Raw genomic sequence first — 23,090 nt, forward strand, 5'->3', positions numbered from 1 at the left:
AAGAGTCCATATAACCCCCATTTTATGGTGTAAACCCTTAAACGACACCTATTGCTTATATATAGATAGAACCCAACAAAAAGAACCAGTAAATTAAACGTTAAGCCCTAGTCAACCATGTGCCAAGTGTTCTTTATATTATTTTCCACTGAGTGTTGATCAGAATGCATTAATAGCTTGTGTGTGAAAGTGTTAACATAACAGGTGATGTAACAGGCTGTGATAGGCAGGCACTCAAAGTCAGATGGATTGGATGTTAAAATAAGAACCATTTACAACAGGCAAGGAACTGGAGCAGAATTTGAAAAAAAACACTCTGTGTGAAATTGGAGAAGCAGAGAGACATACTACTAGTAGTGCGTTGACCATGACTGGCAGGTCGATTGGAAGTGGTTTGTGCTGATACAATTTTGGCCGTGTCTTCCTGTTCAGTGCTGGGTGGTGCGTGCTGGGATACAGGCTCATCTGCTGTGGTGTTGCCACTGGTTGCAAGATTGGTCACAATCTCTTCCACTACCACGTCATCACTCTCCTCCTGGTCTGACATATCAAATGTGACTCGAGAACTCTTGCGAATTTTACTATCAACGCTCCCTTTCCTACTACTCTGACTAGCTGAGTCAGACCTGCTCTGACTAGCTGAGTCAGACCTGCTCTGACTAGCTGAGTCAGACCTGCTCTGACTAGCCGAATCGAAAACGTCATCATCAAATGTGCTGGAATCGTCGAGTGCTACCGATGGAGTTTTTTTACGCAGTTTATCAAAGCCTACGCTATCTAGAGTGTTCTTTCTTGAAACAGGTTCTACAACACCTGTGAAGGTTTAAAGCAAAAAATGCAGCTAGGTATAAGAGAATGGAGACATTACTGCTAGCTAGCCTCATACACACACACAAAAGCTGCAATATAGGTTGACAGAAAAACCTCTTTTTTCTTTTCTATCCTTAAAAAGATAGTAAAATGTTGAGAATTCGCATGCTTGGGAATAAACAACTGGAAAACATGCAAAGTAACATCTAGAAAAGAAACATGCAAAGATTATTTTCGCATTACACAAAGTGCTGGACAGATTAGCGATATGATCAGATATGAATGACAGAGAAACGTATTCCATTAAGCGCAGTTTGTCTGTTCACATGATACCGGTATATCTGGAGGTCTGACTCGGGGATAATCAGAGAATCAAAGACTGAATCACAGTTAGTTGTGCCCCTAACTGACTTTTTTTCTAATTTAATTTTTGTTTTGGAATATTACGGTAGTTGAGAATCAGAAATACAGTAAGTACTTTGTGTTATGTTTATGTGTAAACTATCATTTATTTTAGCTATGTGTACAAAAACTAAACAAATTTCCACTTCTATTTTATTGCCCGCGAAATCAAATTTCAGATGAAATAAAAAAAAAATGAAAAATCCTAAAAGAGTAAAACAGTTTATTTACACATGAGCATAACACAAATTACTTGTTTCAAAAAACTAATTTTCCAAAAAACAAAACTATACTAAGTATTTTATGCAAGATGAGAATGAAGAATCAACACAATGGTTATTTTAAATCAATTTTCTTGGCAACCATTGATTGGTGAAGCTCTAACACATGAAAAAATGTAATTATTTTAGCTGAAAGTTTCTAAATAATTCCAGGTATTTGAAATGTTTGATCGTATACATCCAGGGCTATGCGAAGCAGGATTTTTTTGTTTTTGATCAGATCTCTATAAAACACATGATTTTAAAATCGTCCTAACTCACACACCATATCCCAGGCTACAAAATAAACACACACGCACAAACTCCATCTAGTTGATTACGATATAAATATACAATCAAACACCAAATGGGTGTTAAATTTTGACACACCCCATATACTGTCAATCGCTTTGATTTCCCTTGAGAAAATTTGTTCAATAAAACACGAGTCACAAAATATAGCAATAAACAATCCACTGGACACTTTTGAGACAAGAAAATTCACGGTTTCGGCTAAGTCACAGATATGATATATAGAAGATAATATTTGGTAATTGTAGTCCTAAATAACTATTAAAAATAGCTAGACGTTTCGAGCAATGGCTCTTTATCGATAGCATAGAAGAAAATGTACAGTGACCCCTCGCTAAGTTGCATCTCATTCAATCATTTAAGTCACAGATAGTTGGATGGCTCCTATGTGTGTATATTTCCTTTTTATTCATTTTTGATGCATAAGTCTCGGTAAGTTGTAACCCTTGATAAGTCACAATATTTGCTTGTATCCCAACACTCATGACTTAGCGAGGAGCCACTGTGTATCAGTGAGTCATAGTGAATTTTGCAGTATTCGAGTCACAGTGAACTTTGACGAAATTGGCATTACAATGACTTTGACAATATTAAAATCACATTGACTTTGGGGATATTAAGGTCACAGTGACAGGTGAAATGTCACCCACATGAATACCTTCAAACTATGAAAAGATAAATATGTCCAGCATGAAAAATTAAACGGTTGACAGTAATTGCATCTAAGATAAAACACACTCACACAACACACACAATTATAATATTATTAAATTTATTAAATATGGATCATCATTCATTACAAAAGAACCATGCATGTTTCTGGGTATAGATATATGAACAGTGCAATGGTGTATGTAGCTCACCCACCCATTGAAGGTAATCTTAAACCTGTAGGATAAACAGTGCAGTGAATGTAACATTGACACAAACTAAACACATGTGCACAAAAGATCAAAACGTATAACATGTTTAAAATGATAGTCACATGACACCATGTAAACCATGATTATGAAGATCACTTCATGATCAGTGGTTGTTGTGTGTAATAATCAGGTGACCAAGATTTATCTAATTTGTATCAAGGTTGCCTTGAATTTGGGAGTTTGTTACGGTAATCCTCATTGGCCAATCCAAGACATTATGATACAAAGCAACATATATAATGTATTTTCTCTATTTAAATTGCCTGTTAAGTGAAATATTCATTTCAATATTTGTATCCATGAAAACATCTCAAAAGTTGAGAGGGTTTCATTTACCCTTTGAGGTCTGACCTTTATCCCTTTGAACTTAACCCCTTGAATGACAAAGTTGACTTATGTCATTTTTTACAAAATCAAGCTGCATAAATGCATTAAAATTTGCAAAATGTTGTACCAAAATTTGGAAGAAAAAACAAATATGTCATTCAAAGGGTTAAACAGGCACATTACAGTAATTTGAAAAACATTGATAATTCTCATAGTTTTCATTTACTATCACCATCCCACCCTCTCTGGCATTCTACCTCTCTACCCCTTTCCTTTTCTTCTCAATCAAAATTCTACTCATGCTTCTCTTCTTACCTTTTTCTTCTGCAAATTTCAGTAGAACGTTCATTGGATCAGCTCCGGGGGACAAGACAAAGATGAGAGGAGATGAGAAGTTGGAATCTCTGAAACTTCTCGTCAAATCAAACGTTGGTGGTTCAACGTACGCTGACCCCATCTTCTTAACGATGTAGTTTTGCACTGCTGGAGTTATCTGAATTAGGTCATACATGATGTTTATTATTTATAGAGCTAGAAAAACTCTCTAAAACTTACATATGACAAATTTCAAACATAGTTAAACACTAGTAGCCTTGCCATGTCTCTTCCCCATAGTGCATAAAAGATGCGTCCAAAACAAACTTAGCTGAAATTATATACGTACAAGTTATCACCACAATGTTATTGACAGTAACAACGTGAATGCCAACACCTGGACATCTGCGCCTCCCAGTACTTTGACTATAAACATTATACTGTAAAGGGGGTAATTATTCACTGGGTTTTAATTTAGCTTATTTCGCTGACTGGAAAAATGCGCTAAATTAAAACACAGTGAATATGTAAAATTTAGCATAGGACACATTATCTAAATGATGAAACCGTGAATTTAAAACCCACTGAATATGCCTGAAATGGTAAATCAGTGAAATTTAAACCCAGTGAAAATTAGTCATTTTACAGTAATTAAACCCAGGCAACATAGTACACTAACTGACAACTAAGACATCTAAAACCATGCAGTCTTACCTTATCAGGACGAATGATTCTTAGCACAATCAGTCTCTCTAAACTATTCAACATCAATTCCCATGGTTCTGGAATCTTGCCTAAGTGAGGGGTAGGTGAGTCGTAAAGCTCTTTCCAATCGTCTAACTGATATGCAAAACAGAATACACATCAATACAATGTTCTGTACTACATTATCATGTATCATAACAGAGATCAGTGTACACACTGAATCAAATTTCAAGTGAACACAACTTCACAAGCTAAATTACACCCCTTTCACCCCTTGATTACACGAAGAACTGCAGTCAGATGTTGATAAGTCGTTACAATTGGTCAGGCAGTTTGTTTTGAAATTTACTTCATCTGTTTAAAATGGTATATATTTATGAAAATAGCTGAAAAGATCCACCAACAATTAATTTTCTAGCTGATTAGATGCATGCTATTTTCATAAGCAGAACATGAACAACATTTCACCCCATATGTGTTCATATAGTATCACAAAGACCAATATTTGTATGGAATAAAAAATATGAAAATTAATGCAGTTGATGTCCTTTGCTATTTAAACTGACTAAAAGGGTACATTCAAATGGCATATAATGTTACAGAGTGTACAATGTAGCAAAAGTTGTTCATTTCGATAGACACCACGGCGGCTCGGTACAAATAAACTGATTGGCCAATATCTTTAGCATTATTGCTAATTTGCATAACAGAACAAATATTCCCAGTTCGTTCCCACACATGCGGAAGGTAGATTGCCAGTTGTGCCAGACAAATTCAAAATTCGCGAGCCGGAGATGTTAATCAAAGTACATTATATGTACTATGGAAGTGTACGAATCACCCCAATTTACATCACTGAAACTCGGTTACACCAGATGTCTTTAGAAGATTTTGTTGGACTAATCACCAGCATTTAAGTACTCGATGATGAAACCCAAAAGCTGGATTTACCACGGAATGACCGATTTAAACTTCTACTCACTGACAACATAGTGCGCTCAAAAAATGGGACACTGAAATTACAAATACACGCGGTGGACGGGAAATCCCCAGCGATAAAGTCCTCTGAGACCAAAGAATACGTAGACACCGACAACGACACTTCGATGTTGCGAAAGCGTAGACTTGACTTTGTCACCGATAATTCCAACAGGGTAACACCCGCAAAAATTCCGACGTACAAAGCCCCATCGTTACAGGATCGGGAGAATGAATTAACTGACAAGTTGGACACACTTTCACAAGTAAAGATCTTGGTTGAACGCGAATTGACTGACTTAAAGTCGCCACCCCCGCCGCTACCCCCGTTAGCTTTACCGGGATTAAACGTTGTCGAAGCAACGTGTGCACATTGCCACCATAGCTGTGGAATCATAGCCCTATGTTGCCGACCGCATTATTTACGTGACTGACTCTGGCCGGCCCATAGGGCTATGTTCGACGTACAACTACAAAATTAAAAAAAAGACGTCCAAATGAAATTGTTAGAGCGAAATTCGATTGTAGGTCGCACCAAAGAGCTACGGAACCGCAGCTAATTGCCACCATAGAGGACACAAGGAAGCAGGAAATCGAAAAAAGCAGTGTGTGTATATGAAGCTTGTCCAGGCTACATGTATTGTGGACGACTTGACAAGCACCACGTTTCCCAAGAAGAATGCTACCAGTTGCGATGTATCGCTTCACAATAGTGTGATCTGTTTTTTTTTGAAACACCGATCTCGGAATTTTATTTATTTATTAACACACAACATCCCCCGGAGGGGATGAAAAGGGTTACAAATCAGATATTAGTAAAAGAAAAACAACTACACAAAAAGTAAGGGAACAAAAAAGCATTAAAAAAAGATAAAAATTTGTATACAAGGAATGTGTTACTGGCTTAGTTTATGTAGGGGCTGCTGTCTTGTATTAAAACAGTTTTTTAAATATTGAATAAGACATTGCTCCCAAATAAAGCTGAACTACCCTCTCTCTTATTACAGCGGGTTTTTCCACACCTTGCTTATCCATTGCAACGACCTATAATAGTTGCCTGGATACTGACATGAAACTCAACTGACGGAACTTTTAAATTTTAGTAGCGTCGCCGTGGTGTCTATCGAAATGAACAAGCCTTGCTACATTTTAATTTTGTTGTTGTTGACCTGTCAATCACGCCTTTGATAATTACCGGGTTGTTGCCAACATTTTGAACAGATGAAGTAAATTTCAAAACAAACTGCCTGACCAATTGTAACGACTTGTCAACATCTGACTGCAGTTCTTCGTGTAATTAAGGGGTGAAAGGGGTGTAAGAATATTCAAGTTGTATACACTCTGTAACATTATATGCCATTTGAATGTACCCTTTTAGTCAGTTTAAATAGCAAAGGACATCAACTGCATTAATTTTCATATTTTTTATTCCATACAAATATTGGTCTTTGTGATACTATACGAACACATATGGGGTGAAATGTTGTTCATTTTCTGCTTATGAAAATAGCATGCATCTAATCAGCTAGAAAATTAATTGTTGGTGGATCTTTTCAGCTATTTTCATAAATATATACCATGTTTTTATTATATCATGTGTTTACTCATTTGGTATAAGTGGCTGTAATTTTATTCACCAACATTAATTCACATTGTAATGTACAGCTAATAGAAAAATGTAATTTTATTAAGACTGATAACAATAATTAATGTTGCATAAAAACATCAGTATATCAGTTTCATGTCATGATCATTAATTCATTTCATCCAAGATTGTGAATTATATAAGAAGGAAAGGAAACTTTCATTGAAGAATGTGATATCAAATCAAAACCAAAAATGGGAAAGACTAAATAACTTTAAAAGAATATGCAATTGTAGTATTGCATTGACGGAATATATATAAAAAATACAATATATCGAACTAAAATAAAAACAATTTTTTTTTTTTCTGTAATAGATATTTTATTTGTTAATTGCATCTCATTATGTATTGTTTATTTCTGTCTGTGAAATGTATTTTATGTTTTTGTTTTACCACAACGATGGTACTTGTTGAGTAATAAAGTTATTATTAATTCATTTCAAATAGTCTTTCAAGCAATTTAATTATGAAACCATGTATAACATCAGGGAATCTAAAGTTAAAGAATTACTTACAAATGATACTTACATTATTTTGGAAATCTTTGACAAACCCATCAAATCTGTCCAGGTTTTCAACTCTTACAACTTCAGCCCATGACTTCTCAGATAACCATTCATTTGCAGGATTTGGATATGGATTCTCAAGGGCGACACCCCCTGTAAGGAGGAATCTCCATTCTCTATCATCAATTAAGTTCCTGTAGTGGTGGATGAAAAACAAATAATAATAATAATAATAACTTTATTGCATCCTTAGAAATACAAAGTTTCTATCAGTTAGTAGCAATAAAGATAACTACTACTACAAAAGGAAAGAAAGTTGTTAATGGGATAAAGCAAGTGTTACATATCAAATGGCATTTTCATTTCTTGATTGAAATATATAGTTTCCAATATGTTTTTTTTATTTTTTTTTATTATGTTCTCACATAAATTCAAACAATCAGACATTGCATTATGTCATACGTCAAACACTTCTACAATTCACATTCTTTTTTAACTGAGAACAGACCGGCAACTATAAAACTCTCGTAGAAGGAATGTTAAAGAAAACAAGTAATAACTAGGCCCATAAATATTTTGTTTTATGAATATTAATAAATATATTGCTTACGTCGTAGCCTCATGAATATTTTTATACTGAATACTAATTAATATATCATTATTATTATTATATAGTATTAGCCTCAATCATTTTGTGATTAGGAATGCTAATAAGCCTCATGAATATTAATGAATTTGCTGAATACTAATAAGCCCAATGAATACTAATGAATATGCTGAATACTAATAAGCCTCATGAATATTAATGAATATGCTGAATACTAATACTCCTCATGAATATTAATGAATATGCTGAATACTAATAATCCTCATGAAAATTAATGAATATGCTGAATACTAATAAGCCTCATGAATATCAATGATATGCTGAATACTAATACTCCTCATGAATATTAATGAATATGCTGAATACTAATACTCCTCATGAATACTAATGAATATGCTGAATACTAATAAGCCCAATGAATATTAATGAATATGCTGAATACTAATAATCCTCATGAAAATTAATGAATATGCTGAATACTAATAAGCCTCATGAATATCAATGATATGCTGAATACTAATACTCCTCATGAATATTAATGAATATGCTGAATACTAATAAGCCCAATGAATATTAATGAATATGCTGAATAGTAATTTACCCTCATGAATATTAATGAATATGCTGAATACTAATAAGCCACATGAATATTAATGAATATGCTGAATACTAATAAGCCCAATGAATACTAATGAATATGCTGAATACTAATAATCCTCATGAATATTAATGAATATGCTGAATACTAATAATCCTCATGAATATTAATGAATATGCTGAATAGTAATAAGCCCAATGAATATTAATGAATATGCTGAATACTAATAAGCCTCATGAATATTAATGAATATGCTGAATACTAATACTCCTCATGAATATTAATGAATATGCTGAATACTAATACTCCTCATGAATATTAATGAATATGCTGAATACTAATACTCCTCATGAATATTAATGAATATGCTGAATACTAATAATCCTCATGAATATTAATGAATATGCTGAATACTAATAAGCCCAATGAATATTAATGAATATGCTGAATACTAATAATCCTCATGAATATTAATGAATATGCTGAATACTAATACTCCTCATGAATATTAATGAATATGCTGAATACTAATAATCCTCATGAATATTAATGAATATGCTGAATAGTAATAATCCTCATGAATATTAATGAATATGCTGAATACTAATAAGCCCAATGAATATTAATGAATATGCTGAATACTAAAGCCCCATGAATATTAATGGATATGCTGAATACTAATACTCCTCATGAATATTAATGAATATGCTGAATACTAATAATCCTCATGAATATTAATGAATATGCTGAATACTAATACTCCTCACGAATATTAATGAATATGCTGAATACTAATACTCCTCATGAATATTAATGAATATGCTGAATACTAATACTCCTCATGAATATTAATGAATATGCTGAATACTAATACTCCTCATGAATATTAATGAATATGCTGAATACTAATACTCCTCATGAATATTAATGAATATGCTGAATACTAATACTCCTCATGAATATTAATGAATATGCTGAATACTAATAATCCTCATGAATATTAATGAATATGCTGAATACTAATAAGCCCAATGAATATTAATGAATATGCTGAATACTAATACTCCTCATGAATACTAATGAATATGCTGAATACTAATAATCCTCATGAATATTAATGAATATGCTGAATACTAATACTCCTCATGAATATTAATGAATATGCTGAATACTAATAATCCTCATGAATATTAATGAATATGCTGAATACTAATACTCCTCATGAATATTAATGAATATGCTGAATACTAATACTCCTCATGAATATTAATGAATATGCTGAATACTAATAATCCTCATGAATATTAATGAATATGCTGAATACTAATAATCCTCATGAATATTAATGAATATGCTGAATACTAATACTCCTCATGAATATTAATGAATATGCTGAATACTAATACTCCTCATGAATATTAATGAATATGCTGAATACTAATAAGCCCAATGAATATTAATGAATATGCTGAATACTAAAGCCCCATGAATATTAATGGATATGCTGAATACTAATACTCCTCATGAATATTAATGAATATGCTGAATACTAATACTCCTCATGAATATTAATGAATATGCTGAATACTAATACTCCTCATGAATATTAATGAATATGCTGAATACTAATACTCCTCATGAATATTAATGAATATGCTGAATACTAATACTCCTCATGAATATTAATGGATATGCTGAATACTAATACTCCTCATGAATATTAATGAATATGCTGAATACTAATACTCCTCATGAATATTAATGAATATGCTGAATACTAATACTCCTCATGAATATTAATGAATATGCTGAATACTAATACTCCTCATGAATATTAATGGATATGCTGAATACTAATACTCCTCATGAATATTAATGAATATGCTGAATACTAATAATCCTCATGAATATTAATGAATATGCTGAATACTAATACTCCTCATGAATATTAATGAATATGCTGAATACTAATACTCCTCATGAATATTAATGAATATGCTGAATACTAATAATCCTCATGAATATTAATGAATATGCTGAATACTAATAATCCTCATGAATATTAATGAACATGGGTGCTAAATCAAATATGAATATTCATGTAGTGACATGCATGCATGCATTTCCTTTGTATAGATGCCTCGGTTCCAACTGTTAAATCATTAAAAACATTTCATACTTACTTTGATTTTTCAATTCCAATACAGAGAAGGAATGAGAATAGTAGTTTATCCTTCTCAAATAATGATCTACATACATTCTGATATATACTGTATGTGAAGTGATCATTCAGATTACATATCCTCTCTTCCAGATCGCTAGAAGGTTTGCTATGTGTAATTGACTATATAGGGAAATAAAAAAAAACCAACACCTGCTTTACTGCTCTGGTTTGGATTTAAAATATAAGTTAATCGCTATATATAACAATGAATGGCACAGATCATTCTCCAGGTAACAGTGGGTGGAAGGCTGGGTTTTGGAGGAAAAGTATTGTGGAAGAGACTGGGTTTTAGTACAGTTGAAACTGGTGAAGAACTGTGGACGGTGTTTGATACGTAATGAGGTACAATGTTAGTAACAGATCATTCCCCAGGTAACAGTGGGTGGAAGGCTGGGTTTTGGAGGGAAAGTATTGTGGAAGAGACTGGGTTTTAGAACAGTTGAAACTGGTGAAGAACTGTGGATGGTGTTTAATACGTAATGAGGTACAATGTTAGTAACAGATCATTCCCCAGGTAACAGTGGGTGGAAGGCTGGGTTTTGGAGGAAAAGTATTGTGGAAGAGACTGGGTTTTAGAACAGTTGAAACTGGTGAAGAACTGTGGACGGTGTTTAATACGTAATGAGGTACAATGTTAGTAACAGATCATTCCCCAGGTAACAGTGGGTGGAAGGCTGGGTTTTGGAGGAAAAGTATTGTGGAAGAGACTGGGTTTTAGAACAGTTGAAACTGGTGAAGAACTGTGGACGGTGTTTAATACGTAATGAGGTACAATGTTAGTAATTGAGTGACAATACCACATTCAGCTGATGTTGATGATGATGAGAAGACATTCTGAAACACAAATCAGACGAGGAAAATGACAGAAAACAACAACAACATTACGCATTCACTCATGACACTGATGCCAACATGAGATGAAGAATCGTCCTAAAGATGGGGATGAATTGAAAATGTAATGATTATTATTATATGAGTGCAAGTGAGATGGAAGCCCATTTGTTGTGTGCATGCCGTGGTGTATCACAGATTAAATGTACTCGAATCTGTAGCAGTCAACTGCTGAAAAATTCACCTTTAGATATAATATCAGAAGATCAAGGCATGATGAATATTTAATTTATGCATCCATTTTCAATGGTATTAGCGTCATACACTAGACAAGATTACCAATGTGTCCTCTAAACAAGACTGATTTTATAGGGATCGTGAATCAAAATGGAAATAAGTTTCTTGACTAATGAAGCAAGAGATCTTCATGAAATGAAAATGTGAGGTACAAATGAACATTTTGTGGCTCTTGATTTTTCTCATTTTCCAATTATTTAATTTATGTGTGAATTTCATTTTACCAAATTACAAATTCTGTAACCATAGTAACATATTTTTCAGGTCTCTATATGTTGGATTTTCTGTTGCGTCAATGAATTAGCATAATTTTGAGTGGCGTCACAGCAAATTCTCTGTGGATCAGTGGTGCATCATTATTGGCTTAAAGAAGACAGTAATGATCACAATACATTATGAATGTTTTAAATTTGGCATGCGTGTGCAACAAAGACATGAAATGAAAATGAAATACACAACTAACCATGCAATCATGCAGTGGTATGAAATATATACATGGTACAATGATAGGTGCACAGCAAATATGAATGAATATAGTGCTATTAAATACCGAAGTTCCAATGGTGTCTAAGAATATGGTGTAAATATATGGTGTTAAGCGTGGGTACGATCGTCCATCAAAAGACTGAGACGAGAGAAGATAATTTTAATATGACATGATTATTCTGAAATGACAACGATGATGATGTAATGAAAATGATAATGATGGTGACGGTGAAGATGATACAGATCTCATCCTATAAACCCAAAATGATTGAACCGCGGAGATGAATTTATACCACAAGAAACGCAGCATCTTCACCCACTATTGATTATTGATATATAAAATGAAATCAGACACTTCAACGAGAAAAGACCGTCTCCCGTGAAACACACATACATCTCAATACGAGAAATGTTTTTTTGGTTTATCACAGCAAATAAATCACACAAGAAGAAAAGCCATGCACGCAATGAGGAGAGTATAACATGAGGACGGACATATGACAAACATATGATGTACGCATACAAACTGGAAATGAAGGAAAATGAGAAACAGTAACGTACATAAGTGCGGCAGTGAAATTATAATACACCATGCATTTCTATATTTACAACCCCAGTGTTAATTACAAAAACCTTTTAAGTGTTAGTGAATACAATTCAATTTTAAACATATCACCCGCATGCACTACATCTACTTTTAACACTTTAAACTTACAGCAGAATCAGAATCATTATCGCCATCATGCTTTGTATGTGCAGATTGCGATTTATCATTTTGTGGTGGTGGTCTGGTGTCAAGAATGGACTGGAAACAGAAAAATTCATGAACAGACAAATACATTTAATATAAAAGGATGCTGTTTTTATCGACTGATATGGAGAGGTTAACACATAGTTATTTAACATGATTTTTTTACATATGTCCTGTTTATCTTTTAAAAAACATGCATTGAGCAATGGAGATTATATAATATGAAGACAATCATTACGATGGTGAACGAGTGCTGAAATGCTGTAGAAAGAGGGATTTGGATTTAATAGAGGGTATGTATCATGGATTAGGATACAAATAGGGGATCAAGATTGGCTTTTTCTGTGTATTCCATCCATGAATTAAATCACACACAATTGTTATGGAATCATCCACCTTGTAAATTGCATAGAATATTATAAATTATGTCAACAACATTTTTCAAAATTACTCAAATGTGACTCAAACCAGCGGCAAAAATGGCCGCAATTCAAAATGTGCCATTGAAAAATGAAAAAAAGTCATCAGTAACCAAAGGATTATGATATATTGAAAGAAAAAAGTTTCCACGTCAATCAGAAACAAGCTGAGACTAGCATGATTTCAAATGTATGAATATAAAATTAGAATATGTCCAAATATTATAGGTGAATATTAAGTCGGTGATGTAATATCTAAAATAGCCAATCAGAGAGAGAGAGAGAGAGAGAGAGAGAGTCACACAACTAATTTACATATTTCCAAAAATGGCTTACTAGGATGAGTCAGGTGTGAGTAATTTTGTCAACAACAAAAATAAAATTTCATGCAATTAAAAAATACAGAAACCTTATCATTTTTTTAGAAACTCTACAATATTTAGAGATTATAGAAACATGCAACACTGCAACTGATTGGTGGTAAAAAAAAAAGGAAAACTTAACTACACATGGTTTACTCTGATTATATGAATTTGTCAACTAAATTTACAGGCAGAGATTTGTATATTATATTTGTCTCTATTTAATATTACTAGAAATACCTGTAAATATAGGTTGATAAACCAAGTAAGGGAGTATTGATACATAGGATCAATATTAGCCAGGTCGGATATGGTGAAAAATAGTAAAGACGAGTGCTTGGCAACCTGCAAAGACAAGAAAAAACAACATGTTAACAGAAAATTATTTTAAGATACGAATCCTTTTTTTAGGGGGAAGGGATTTCAAATACAGGATGAAACGTATTTCTTTTATTGACTATAAAGTATATGTACTAGTATGGTAATATTCCCATATGCAACCCGGCACAGGTAAATTGATTAAAATAGTTATGTCATTATTCAGTTTTCTCTGTTTTAAATGTACTTTAGAAACAAAATACAAAACATAACATATGCGAACAAATTTTTTCAACAACAACAAATTCCAGCTACTTAAATTTAAAACAAACTTGACATTCTTACTTTCATGGTGAGATAAAAATAACACATATTTTCAAATCTATCGATATATGAATATTAAACATGCAGCTTTATGTACTTAGTAAGTATTTCGCTTTACTATTCAAAAACTTCTTTTGCATATATTTTTCTCAAATAAGTTAGCAAGTTCTCAGGATCAATGTAATAAAACAATGCCCTAAAGTTATTATATACACCACCTATTTAATAATCTTTAAACTGTTTAATTTTCGCTGAGAGGAATATTCACTATTTTATAGCATTTGTGAAAACAAGCAGGAAGATTTTTATTACATACTACAAAATTTAATGGCTCTTCCCGACTGATTTTTTTTTTACTCACGAAATTAACATCGTTTACACTCAGATTGGTTTACATATGACTTACAGGTTTGTAACCATTTCTGGTCTCATCAATCATTATCTCTGTTGCCTGGGCGATCTCCTGCTTCTCTGAAATCTCTTTAGCGAGCTGTTTACTTGAGGATAGAATCTGTATAGCGCTCTCGTCCTCCAAGATGTTGCCTTGAGAAGATGATAACACTTCCAATATCTTGTCTTCAATTTCTTTCAGTAGTTTTTTATTACGTGCACTTTCTATGATGAGTTGATTTTTCTTCTCCTCCAGCTCGGGCTTCTCCTTTGCTGCTACCAGTCCAAGAAGTTGATCTTCAAGCCCGAGTGGTGTAATCATGAAATTTAATAAGGTGACCTAATCATCAAAATAAAAAAATTAAAACAGAAATTACATGTATGGTAACAGTTATCAGCAAGGTTTCCTCATTCAATTTAATATTTTGAGTATCCTGAAATTAACAACATTGAAGGAACAAGTCATTGAGAATGACACAGTCAGCGTTAAATTTTTGAAAGTTGTCTTTGTGCTCGTCATATTAAAGCGGAGGGATTGTCGCAAGCGTGTCCTTGAAACTTGAGTTCCAAGTGGCGTATACAGATTGTTTATTTACATCAAAACACGTGTTCCGTGTAGTAGTAATATGGCCAAAAATAAAAACAGCCGTTATTCGGCCATCTTTGATCCGATTATGAAACACACTGATATGTATGATGTATGTGCCAAATACGAATGAAAATAGTACATAAATTGTGGAAATATAGTAGTAAGGCCAAAAAGTCAAATGGCTGTCAATCGGCCATTCTTGACCAGATTTTGAAACAAATTGTCATGGACATGCATCCTAACATGTATAAAGTACATGTATGTGCCAAATTTTAATGAAAACTGACAGAGCACGTCCAAGATACCGCATAAAAAAAACCACAAGATGCCTGCCAGTCAACCATCTTTCATCCAATTGCGAAATAAATCGTCATGGACATGTATCCTAACATGTATAATCTATGTACCAAGTTTGAATGACAACTGACAAAGCATGTCCAAAATACAACATTTTCAAAAAACAAGACGGCTGCCAGTTGGCCATTTTGAATCGAATCACTAAACTGCATGTCCCACATAAGGTACTAGGCACATGCAAAGAATGAACGGAATCGATCCACAGAATTCTGAAATATGACTATGGACAGACTGACAGACTGATGCACGGACGGACGGACACACGGACGGACGGATGGACAGACTCAGGAACTCATGGACGGCCAGGAACATGTATCCTAACATGTATGATCTATGTACCAAGTTTGAATGACAACTGAACAAGCATGTACAAAATACAACATTTTCAAAAAACAAGACGGCTGCCAGTTGGCCATTTTGAATCGAATCACTAAACTGCATGTCCCACATAAGGTACTAGGCACATGCAAAGAATGAACAGAATCGGTCCACAGAATTCTGAAATATAACTATGGACAGACTGACAGACTGACGCATGGACGGACGGACACATGGACAGACTCAGGAACTCATGGACGGTTGGGAACATGTATCCTAACATGTATGATCCATGTACTAAATTTTAATGAAAACTGACAAAGCATGTCCAAAATACGACATTTTCAAAAAAATAGATGGCTGCCAGTCGGCCATCTTTGATCCAATTGTGAAATAAATCGTCATGGACATGTATCCTAACATGTATAATCTATGTACCAAGTTTGAATGAAAACTGACAAAGCATGTCCAAAATACAACATTTTCAAAAAACAAGAAGGCTGCCAGTCAGCCATTTTGAATCGAATCGCTAAACTACTGCATGAGCATATGTCCCACATAAAGTACTAGGCACATGCAAAGAATGAACGGAATCGGTCCAAGGGATTCTGAGATATGACTCCGGACGGATGCACAGACGCACAGACGAATGGAGACCGAATTATGACTAAAAAATTAAAGCATATTATTTCTTTGTCTTTATAATTACTGACAGGTGTGCTAATCCCTCTATTGTTCATATAAGCAAGATGCATCATGGGAGTACCACAATGCAAATAGGGCTTCATTTATTGAAGCAGCAATTAGAGCTGGTGATATCTAACACTTTTCAATTTTTCTGCCAAAAAAATTATAAATTCATGATACAATCATCGATATAAATGACCATTGAAATGAACACCCAAATAGTATTGATTTCCCCTCAGGTCAGGTCAGTTTTAATATTGAACACTACCGGTACATTTCAGGTGAAACTGAATTATCTAGACTTAATTCATACCTTGACTGACACTTCTGGTAGATAATGTGGATTTCTTAATCGAGTTGTAATATAAAATTTGAAATCTCGGCTATACTCAATTACATTATCTCCAAGTCGGATATAATCCAAGCCATTCTGCAAAACAAAAAGAATAACACAGTCAATATAATAAACTCGCTGAGTGCAAAGCATCACATTTCTGAGCTCTAAATTGAATGTTTTTCACATACAGAGTACGTACGCAACAGTCAACACTAGACACCATATTCAACAGGTAAAATGGTGATAGAATTGAGTTAGGAACAACCACATCATATAAACAAAAAAAATGAAAAATTAAACTTATATGCAAGATACACATACCACCACTATTAACTATGGTACAATTTACAAATATTAATATCATAAAAACAATGCAAAGTGAAAATGAAACTGATATTTGTGTACACAGTAGTAATTAAATAAATAATAACAATTTGAACCAAAAAAATTATATTTAAACAAACTTGGTGAAATCATATCATAAAGTCATATATATTTATGACACACAGTAAAATAAAAGACAGATACAAATATGGAAGTTGCACACAAAATTGAGAGGGGCACTTTTTGACATACTCAAACATTATACATGTCTAAACATCAATTTGCCTATTTAACCAAAAAAAGAAAGATCAGTTTCTCGTTTTTCTGGCATATTTGAAGAAAAAATTAGAAAAGATATATAAGAATTCTGTGTTTAAAAAAAACAAAAAAATAAGACATTTTTTTCAAGAAACCTTGGAAAAAAGATCTATTTTTTTTTGCCTCATAGAAATGAATATACAGGTTAACAATCAGTGAATAATGAATGAAGCACTCAGAACTGATCAATATTGACAAAGTTCATGTCATCATGTTTTCTGCTATAGATGCAGGTTTTATATTTTAAGATAAACTGGCTTGCAATATGCACACACATTTGCATATACACAACAAATAAACAAAAAATCTGATTGAACAGAATAACACAGAGTACAACCTGTCCAAACCAAACCCTTCTGAAAAGCAGCCTATACCCCCCCCCCCCCCCAACTCTCAGAGACTTGCTTCTATACATTATGTACATCTCTCTATAAATCAAACAACCGCAATTCGTATGGTGTTCGGTTTAGACAGGTTAGCATTATTTGGGTACACAAAAACAATTCATCAAATAAAAAAAAAAAATATTTTTTTTTAATTATTGCTTTAACCACAATCCCATAACAACTCTGGCTTAACATCAAGTACAAATGCACTATATTTAACCAATCTGATTAAAATAAGATCCTAGTTTTGGCTTTTTTTTGTATATTTATTTTATTTTATTTCATTTTGATCTACCGGGTAGTATTTATTTTTAGTTAGTATTAGTTTTGGTAATTGCGAAAGCCAACATGTAGTAGGGTGGAATTGAAAAAAAATCACAAAATCAAAATCAAAGTAAAATAATAAAATAAAAAGGCATAAATAACAAAAGTAATAAAAAATAAAATAAAATAAGTTTATAGCCAAAATAATTAAAGCCTGTACACTACATCAGATTTTAATCAGATTCTACATTAAACAATAACAAATCTACCACTGGATTGCAATGTAACAGAGATACAAAATGCAATCCAGTGAAGACGTTTAATATTGTGCGCACAAATAAACTATTCTACAGGGTGCACAAGTCTAACATGTATAGAACAATTAATATACACGTTTATTGAATGTTTATAATCATGAATTATGGTATAACATTGGGATGGTAATGATCCACAATTTATTATATACATGTGTGGGAAGAGTGCATTGGTGCAAGGTACATGAAAAGTGCTAATATGCGTGGACCATGGTGTTCTAACAAGAATGCATAATCTATCGCAGAGACTGAAACTGTAAGAAGACCAATGAATGGTGCAAATATACATTATGTTTATGCATGAAATGTCACAAATAAACTACTGTACTGCAGGGTCATGATATGAAGACATCTGAAACTGTAAGAAGACCAATGATTGGTGCAAATATATATTATGTTTATGCATGAAATGTCAAAAATAAACTACTATACTGCAGGGTCATGATATGAAGACATCTGAAACTGTAAGAAGACCAATGATTGGTGCAAATATACATTATGTTTATGCATGAAATGTCACAAATAAACTACTGTACTGCAGGGTCATGATATGAAGACATCTGAAACTGTAAGAAGACCAATGATTGGTGCAAATATATATTATGTTTATGCATGAAATGTCAAAAATAAACTACTATACTGCAGGGTCATGATATGAAGACATCTGAAACTGTAAGAAGACCAATGATTGGTGCAAATATATATTATGTTTATGCATGAAATGTCACAAATAAACTACTGTACTGCAGGGTCATGATATGCAGACATCTGAAACTGTAAGAGGACCAATGATTGGTGCAAATATATATTATGTTTATGCATGAAATGTCACAAATAAACTACTATACTGCAGGGTCATGATATGAAGACATCTGAAACTGTAAGAAGACGAATGATTGGTGCAAATATATATTATGTTTATGCATGAAATGTCACAAATAAACTACTATACTGCAGGGTCATGATATGAAGACATCTGAAACTGTAAAAAGACGAATGATTGGTGCAAATATATATTATGTTTATGCATGAAATGTCACAAATAAACTACTATACTGCAGGGTCATGATATGAAGACATCTGAAACTGTAAGAAGACGAATGATTGGTGCAAATATATATTATGTTTATGCATGAAATGTCACAATTAAACTACTATACTGCAGGGTCATGATATGAAGACATCTCAAACTGTAAGAGGACCAATGATTGATGCAAATATACATTATTTTTATGCATGAAATGTCACAAATAAACTACTGTACTGCAGGGTCATGATATGAAGACATCTGAAACTGTACGAAGACCAATGATTGATGCAAATATACATTATGTTTATGCATGAAATGTCACAAATAAACTACTATACTGCAGGGTCATGATATGAAGACATCTCAAACTGTAAGAGGACCAATGATTGATGCAAATATACATTATGTTTATGCATGAAATGTCACAAATAAACTACTGTACTGCATGGTCATGATATGAAGACATCTGAAACTGTACGAGGACCAATGATTGATGCAAATTAATATACATTATGTTTATGCATGAAATGTCACAAATAAACTACTATACTGCAGGGTCATGATATGAAGACATCTCAAACTGTAAGAGGACCAATGATTGATGCAAATATATATTATGTTTATGCATGAAATGTCACAAATAAACTACTATACTGCAAGGTCATGATATGAAGACATCTGAAACTGTAAGAAGACCAATGATTGGTGCAAATATATATTATGTTTATGCATGAAATGTCACAAATACACTACTATACTGCAAGGTCATGATATGAAGACATCTCAAACTGTAAGAAGACCAATGATTGGTGCAAATATATATTATGTCTATGCATGAAATGTCACAAATAAACTACTATACTGCAGGGTCATTATATGAAGACATCTCAAACTGTAAGAGGACCAATGATTGATGCAAATATACATTATGTTTATGCATGAAATGTCACAAATAAACTACTATACTGCAGGGTCATGATATGAAGACATCTCAAACTGTAAGAAGACCAATGATTGGTGCAAATATATATTATGTTTATGCATGAAATGTCACAAATAAACTACTATACTGCAGGGTCATGATATGAAGACATCTCAAACTGTAAGAAGACCAATGATTGGTGCAAATATATATTATGTTTATGCATGAAATGTCACAAATAAACTACTATACTGCAGGGTCATGATATGAAGACATCTCAAACTGTAAGAAGACCAATGATTGATGCAAATATATATTATGTTTATGCATGAAATGTCACAAATAAACTACTATACTGCAGGGTCATGATATGAAGACATCTGAAACTGTAAGAAGACCAATGATTGATGCAAATATACATTATGTTTATGCATGAAATGTCACAAATAAACTACTATACTGCAGGGTCATGATATGAAGACATCCCAAACTGTAAGAGGACCAATGATTGGTGCAAATATATATTATGTTGATGCATGAAATGTCACAAATAAACTACTATACTGCAGGGTCACGATATGAAGACATCTCAAACTGTAAGAAGACCAATGATTGATGCAAATATACATTATGTTTATGCATGAAATGTCACAAATAAACTACTATACTGCAGGGTCATGATATGAAGACATCTCAAACTGTAAGCGGACCAATGATTGGTGCAAATATATATTATGTTTATGCATGAAATGTCACAAATAAACTACTACACTGCAGGGTCATGATATGATGACATCTGAAATACAAAATGGATAACAATATTAACATCAACTAGAGGATTATTTAGCGGCACTGTGTAGGTATATCAAGGGATGAGGGAATTCTACAAATAACAGTCACATCTCCACAAAATACCAGTGATAGAAACTGCACTACATGAAACATACAAAGATGTAACACAATGAGTTTTAACTACTACCGGTAGTATATGAGAAATGCAAAGATGAATTGAATACAATGATTCATGAACACAGAGGTATCAATAACTGTAATGATTAACAACAATCGAATACATGTATAATCATTGACCCATTGAACAATAGCATTTTTCCATCAAAATTTAGATGAAAAAATGTTTGCATATCTTTCTGTAATTTTTTTTAATTTTGGACCAAATGGACTTGCTTCCCATTGGGTAGAGATCCTGATTAAAATCTTTCTTTTCAAATGAAGAAAAATGTGGAGGATTGAATTTTGTGAAAGATGACAAAAGTTGGCGTAAAAAAAAGTTTAATGATTCTACATGCGATACGGAAGTCAACTCTGCACATTTAGATACAAGTGAAAAATATGAAATGCTTTAGCAGCTTAAGTGCAAGTATATGATCGATGACAACATATAATGTTGAATGATTCTTGATGGTAATGGTGGTGATTTCCATGGCGATGAGTAGCTGATTATGTGCAGCGTGTACTCACAGACATTGAAAATTCAGCAGGGTTGCTTTTTCCATGAGAGCTATCAATAAATGAACCACCCTGCAAGAAGACCTCACAAGTTAAAGCATGTGTATGTTTATAGCTCTTAGAAGAAAGATACATGTAGCAGCAATTCATTTTAGAAGTATGTAAATTGAAGGTGACAGGCTCAGTCAGGTTCCAAGAAATGAAAATATAAGGTTACGTGATGTCATAAATATTCAATCCAATAAAGTCAAAATCCTTATATTTTGTCATGGTCAGTTTGACCGTATAATCGCCACTCTTGTTTACACGCATATGTGCAGTGACTGGTTGCATGGCAATAGGTCCAGCACGAAAAATAAAAATTGTGTTAATTCCAGTTGTTTAAGATATAAAACAGTGGTAAATACATAATGAACCTGTTCCTCAAATTAAAACATTCTTAACAAATAATAATAAAACATTTTACAGCAAGTGTATTGGGTATCAATCTATTGGGAGATATAGACATCTATTTTAACCCTGATGATCACAGATTTTATCACAAGTGTGACAAAATAAAAAATATGAAGTGGAAGAAAATCTATAAGGTCATGAGGACTTCTTTCTCCGTCATTGGCTGAATCGCGGATTCATGCCTACAGCTCAAAATAGTCATTTTATGGTGGGTAATTGAATTTAGTGAATTTTATCAGAAGTGTGACAAATACAAAAGATGAAGTGGAGTTTTTATATTGTGTATATGATATGTGATCAAATTCATAATTTAGTTTTTTTTTTTTTTATTAACTTTCAACAAAGTCCTACAGAGAGTCTCAGTGGCATGTATGTATGCACCCAAAGCAGGTCCACAGTGGTCATGATAGATTGTGGCTGTACATGAATTATGTGTAGTTTCCTATCAGCTTTAAAGGAGGACAATCTATTTGTGTAAGTACTTAAACATGCAACATGGCTTAATGATTAATAACTCAATCATAAAAATATTTT

At 33.1% G+C, this 23,090-nt stretch overlaps 1 protein-coding gene across 1 annotated transcript in view; it reads right to left on the minus strand.

Moving 5' to 3' along the window:
• LOC100376541 (dynein axonemal heavy chain 3-like) overlaps positions 1-23,090 on the minus strand; it is a 118,864-nt gene that overhangs the window by 14,473 nt on the left and 81,301 nt on the right. The window contains exons 66-75 of the mRNA XM_085497361.1: positions 17,055-17,171; positions 14,807-15,130; positions 13,999-14,103; positions 12,942-13,031; positions 12,291-12,365; positions 10,572-10,732; positions 7,206-7,377; positions 4,064-4,189; positions 3,350-3,527; positions 349-813 (exon numbers count right to left, since the gene is read on the minus strand). Coding sequence (XP_085353487.1) covers positions 349-813; positions 3,350-3,527; positions 4,064-4,189; positions 7,206-7,377; positions 10,572-10,732; positions 12,291-12,365; positions 12,942-13,031; positions 13,999-14,103; positions 14,807-15,130; positions 17,055-17,171 — 1,813 coding nt within the window. The remainder of the gene's footprint in view (positions 1-348; positions 814-3,349; positions 3,528-4,063; positions 4,190-7,205; positions 7,378-10,571; positions 10,733-12,290; positions 12,366-12,941; positions 13,032-13,998; positions 14,104-14,806; positions 15,131-17,054; positions 17,172-23,090) is intronic.

This window comes from Saccoglossus kowalevskii, chromosome 3 (assembly GCF_978046115.1).
Source record: "Saccoglossus kowalevskii chromosome 3, keSacKowa6.1, whole genome shotgun sequence".
Classification (NCBI taxonomy): domain Eukaryota; kingdom Metazoa; phylum Hemichordata; class Enteropneusta; family Harrimaniidae; genus Saccoglossus; species Saccoglossus kowalevskii.